This window comes from Amphibalanus amphitrite, unplaced genomic scaffold (assembly GCF_019059575.1).
Source record: "Amphibalanus amphitrite isolate SeventyFive unplaced genomic scaffold, NRLGWU_Aamphi_draft 000004F_arrow, whole genome shotgun sequence".
Lineage (NCBI taxonomy): Eukaryota > Metazoa > Arthropoda > Thecostraca > Balanomorpha > Balanidae > Amphibalanus > Amphibalanus amphitrite.
Genome location: NW_024881501.1, coordinates 1,749,568 through 1,753,935, shown reverse-complemented (window position 1 = coordinate 1,753,935; position 4,368 = coordinate 1,749,568). Strand labels below are relative to the sequence as shown.

Below are 4,368 nucleotides of genomic sequence, written 5' to 3'. Positions count from 1 at the left end.
CTTTAACTGTGCATACACCTTACGGCATCAATTTTACACATTCTGACAAAAGTGGTATTGCTACCAATCTGCTATCTCAGATTTTCAAAAATTTGGAAATTTTAATAATGTATAATGTATTGTCAAACCTAAAAATACATATATTTGCAATTTTGACCTATAGTTATATTTTTCGTTAAAAAAGAGCATATATGATGAAACACATAGGTACAGATGTCAATCGTTCACCAATATCTAATTTTAAAGGCAATTTTCACTACGTCTTGAGCTAGCACAACAAAACAATTAGCACCATCCTGTTTCTGAGCTCAAATTTAATTCGATATACACTTTTTTGTCCAAAAATTCCACCTTGAAACTTTGACCTTTTTTGACCTGACCATGACCTGAACTTCACTTTAACCAGCTGGAACTGGCTTTGGACGGCACTGTTGTTGAATTAGGTACATGGCTAAATTACATGTGTTAGTTATATGGCCAATTGTATATGGCCAAGTTACATGAAACATATGTCGCATGACAAAATGCCTTAGAGTTTCCATGACCTTTTGTGACCTAGCGTGACCCAGCTTTATCCTGAAACATGCCAAGTGCAAGCTCGGCACGTTAAGAGTATCTTTAACTTCCATTTTTGAGCGTGTAAACCAAAAATGAGATCATTGTGACTTGCTTAGCGGCGGGCAAACCCTGAAGAGTGAACATACCAAAATGCTGATTTTTTTTTACTTTGACCTGAACTGTAACGTCATTAGTGACCTGATGAGAAATTGTGGACGCTATTCTGATAGTTCATGTGCGGGGCTTCAAAATACCGTTTGAGTTTTGAAAATCGGTCGGTAACGTTCCGAATCTTGAGGAGGGCCGAACCCCCCCCCCCCTTCCCCACCGGGTGGTAGGGTCCGGGAATAGCCTAATGGGACGCGGATTAATTGCAGTATCCGAAACTAGCGCCACTAACTATTTAGTATGTTTCATGACTGGCTTTCGGGCAGTTTCTGGTAAAAAAACACACACACTTTGTGGAAGAGTTCGGACGAAAAGAAGCCAGGATTTTGGACATTGGGCGTACATTGGACAAGACTTTTGTGAAACTGGCACCACTAGGTATAAGTGGTTATATGCTATATGTGGTTATATGTGGTTGATAAAGGCACAAAGCCGAAAGCTCGGAGTCTCGCCCGCCGACTCTGTCACTGCATTCCGCTTTGTTTTTTGCATCTTGTCTGCTAGTATAAGGGTGGTTATAGTCATAAACTTTTATTGTTTGCGTGACGTTTCTGAAAGCGATGCCTAAAGCTCAACTGCTTAACTCATAAGTCATTTCTGCACTGCTGGCCATAGTTATTAAGGCGCTATTTTAATTCCGTCATTTTGTTTGTTTGTTAATAAGGGTGGCGTGAAGTAGGGATCGGATCGGCTTTTCCCGGTGTCGCTATCGCTGGTATGTGAATGTCGTGGCCGATGCCAGCCCCATGAACCCGAGGACTGTCGGTATTTTCTGGGAGCCTCGCCCGCCGACTGTGCTGCGGCTCGGACCAGGGACGGCGAGCGGCACGTTCTATCCGAGCCTGGTCGTCTCTATCCGAGCCTGGTCGTCTCTACCCGAGCCTGGCACGTCTCTATCCGAGCCTGGTCGTCGGCCAAACGGAGGGGCGGCCGACGTCGCACGCTCATTTCGCGCGTACACTGGCGACGCCGGCTTTTTACAGCGCTCGTGTGTTTACGGAACAGGGCGGTAATATTGCCGGGGCGCCGGCCCTCTGATTTCGGCCCGCCGCCGTCGCTTCTTTCCGGCAAAAACGCCGGTCGGCGACGGCGCGCCCGCCGCGGCTCTGCCGAGTCCGCCGCGCCTGCACCCGAGCTGCGGTGAGCGCCACCAATCCTCTGTCCCGCTCGTGACGGTGGACTCGACCGGCGGCCGTGTCAAAGGGCGCCGCCGCGGCGGCGTCTGCCGGGCGCCGGCGTCCCCCGCCGGCCCGGCCCGTGACCGGAGCCAGCGGCGCGGCCAACAGCCACACGCACGCTCCTCAATCGATTCGACCGTTTCAACATAAAAATGGCAAAAGTGGCGCGATAAATCTTGGCGCCGCGCCGGCTCGCGCGGCCGTTTACCATTTTCAGCGGGCCGCGCGCGCCGCGCGCCGGTCGCCGGGCGCGCCTGTGAAATTGACAATTTTCTCCAATTTTAACCCTTTGTAGCCCGGATTAAAAGGCAATCGGTGCGGGGAAGGGTTGGGGCCGGCCGGCGAAGCGCTGCGCACTCCATTGTGCTCGGTCGCTCTGTGTATTGAAAGGGGTACGCTACACGGTTGTCACAGACACACCTGGCCGGAGCGGGCCGGCCGATTTGACAGAGAGAACGCTGACGTCGGGACCCTATCTGTAAATGTCATCGCGTCGGGGCGCTGTCGGTTTACTCGGACCGAGGAGTGGTCAGGAGGCGGCGGCTACCACCTGTACTGCTGCACCGCCATCAGGATCAGGTGGTTGAAGGCGGCCAGGCCGACGCGGAACATGTCGTCCCGGTTGAGGCTGAGCTGCTCGGCCAGGTTGACGTTGATGACGCCGGAGAGGGCCAGCATGGTGACGGCAGCCGCCATGCCGAACGTGTTGCCGTGCAGGAAGCAGAGGATGCCGATCGAGAGGCTCGAGCTGAGCACCACCAGCTCGGTGAGCCGGTTCCGGTTGGCGATCGAGCCGGCCAGCCAGGCCAGGATGGGCGGCGCCGCCGTCAGACAGTGGCCGTAGGCGCAGTTCTCGCTGGTGAAGCGCAGGTGGAAGTTTCCGGCCAGCAGCGGCAGCCCCAGCGCGCCCGCCAGCCACGAGCTCAGGTCGCGGGCCTTGCCCAGCTGAGGGTGCGCTCCGGTCACTGCAGAGTGCAGCCACAGCACAGGTCAGGTCAGTACAGGACAGGTCAGTACAGGTCAGAGGAACTGAAGGAAATCGTTTATCACTGCCCAGGGGATATGAAGGAAATCGATCCGAAAAGTTCAGGAAGGGGATACTTTAAACTATGAGACGGCAGCGGTCAGAACACTGCTTCGGTGCGTGATGAACTGAAGGACATGACACAATGTTGCCTATTATTGATCGAGCTGTAATAATAGTACCGCAAAACTAGTGCTCATTGCTGCTAATCAAAACCATTCCGAACATGCACGCTATACAGCTCAACTGAAAACGTAGGCATGGGTTCTATAAGAGATAGTAAAAAACGTTGTTAGTTAAAAAAAAAACATTCCAAGCTACTTCACCTATCCTCAGTTACCTTCCTGTAATTTTGGGCAATTAGCAGTAGCGTTTGACGTTCACTGATATCACAATTTATCAGGAGCAAAGTAAGGAACGATCCAGCTTTTTAAGTCAATGATTTTATATTTTGTAAGGAACTATCGTTTCCATAATAAATATTTGTTCATGGATGTATAAGCGTAATGAAATTCATATATCGTTAATGACTTAACTAAAGGTATTACTAATAAACTTCGCTTTTATATATACTTTAGCTATGATAAAGTTCTTTCGTTCGTAGCTGTCTTGGTTATTCCTAAATGTTTTTAGTTTGTAGCAAAAACTTCAATAGCAAAAACCTAATGCTGCTTTTGCCCTCATAAACCAGTTGCGTCTTGATTGTATTTTTGACAAAATTCTTAATTTGTGTTATCTGTAGGAAACTCTGCGTGTAGGTATAAAGATTGGGCTGCGTTATACGCATCTACATTTACAAAGGTAAATAAATGCCTTATTGATTATAAGGATAGCAACTTACTCACCGAAAAGGAAAAGAAGACAGACGGAATGTATGCTGACAAGAATGTACCATGCTAATCCCATTGTGAACTTGTGTTGCAGTTCTTTGATGGCCCAGCCTGAAGTTCCCAGCAGAAGGGACGCGGTGACCGCATGCACCATGCGGCTATCAGGCATTGTGATCGCAGAATACTCGGCTATGAAGGAAAATAATCACTTGAAATTTGTGTCAACTGCAATTAATCAAATGAGTCAATCCGAAGTTGATTTGAAACATCCCACCCCCGCCTATTTCGCCTCAATATCAACCGAAAATAAGCACAACCGTTCCTTTTCTGAAACGCAAGCTGAACTAACTAAGGGACCTTTCATTTCTGGAATTTCGGACTCGGCGTGCCGCTGAGCTGTGCCCGTCGAAGATAAACAGCTGAAACATTAGTGACTGGACGAACATAAACAATAACGACAAGATGTCATCACCGATAAGTTTAACGATGTGAGCGCCCTTAGAACTTGCCGACAGGATGGCCGAGAGTTACATTAGCAGTAAACTGGGGCGGCTTCTAATTTGTTTTCCTAAGGGAGGAGGGGCAGACAGCTGCCAGCTGGAGTCCCAAG

The 4,368-nt window shown here is 49.2% G+C and overlaps 1 protein-coding gene across 1 annotated transcript; it reads right to left on the bottom strand.

Annotated features, from left to right (window-relative positions):
• Positions 1-2,265: 2,265 nt before the first annotated feature.
• Positions 2,266-4,099, bottom strand: LOC122377375. Its single transcript, XM_043357331.1, has 2 exons — positions 3,774-4,099; positions 2,266-2,869 (listed from the first exon to the last, which is right to left on the bottom strand). Exons 1-2 carry the CDS (start codon positions 3,925-3,927, stop codon positions 2,448-2,450), a joined length of 576 nt encoding a protein of 191 aa, XP_043213266.1. The 5' UTR covers positions 3,928-4,099; the 3' UTR covers positions 2,266-2,447.
• Between the last annotated feature and the right edge of the window lie 269 nt (positions 4,100-4,368).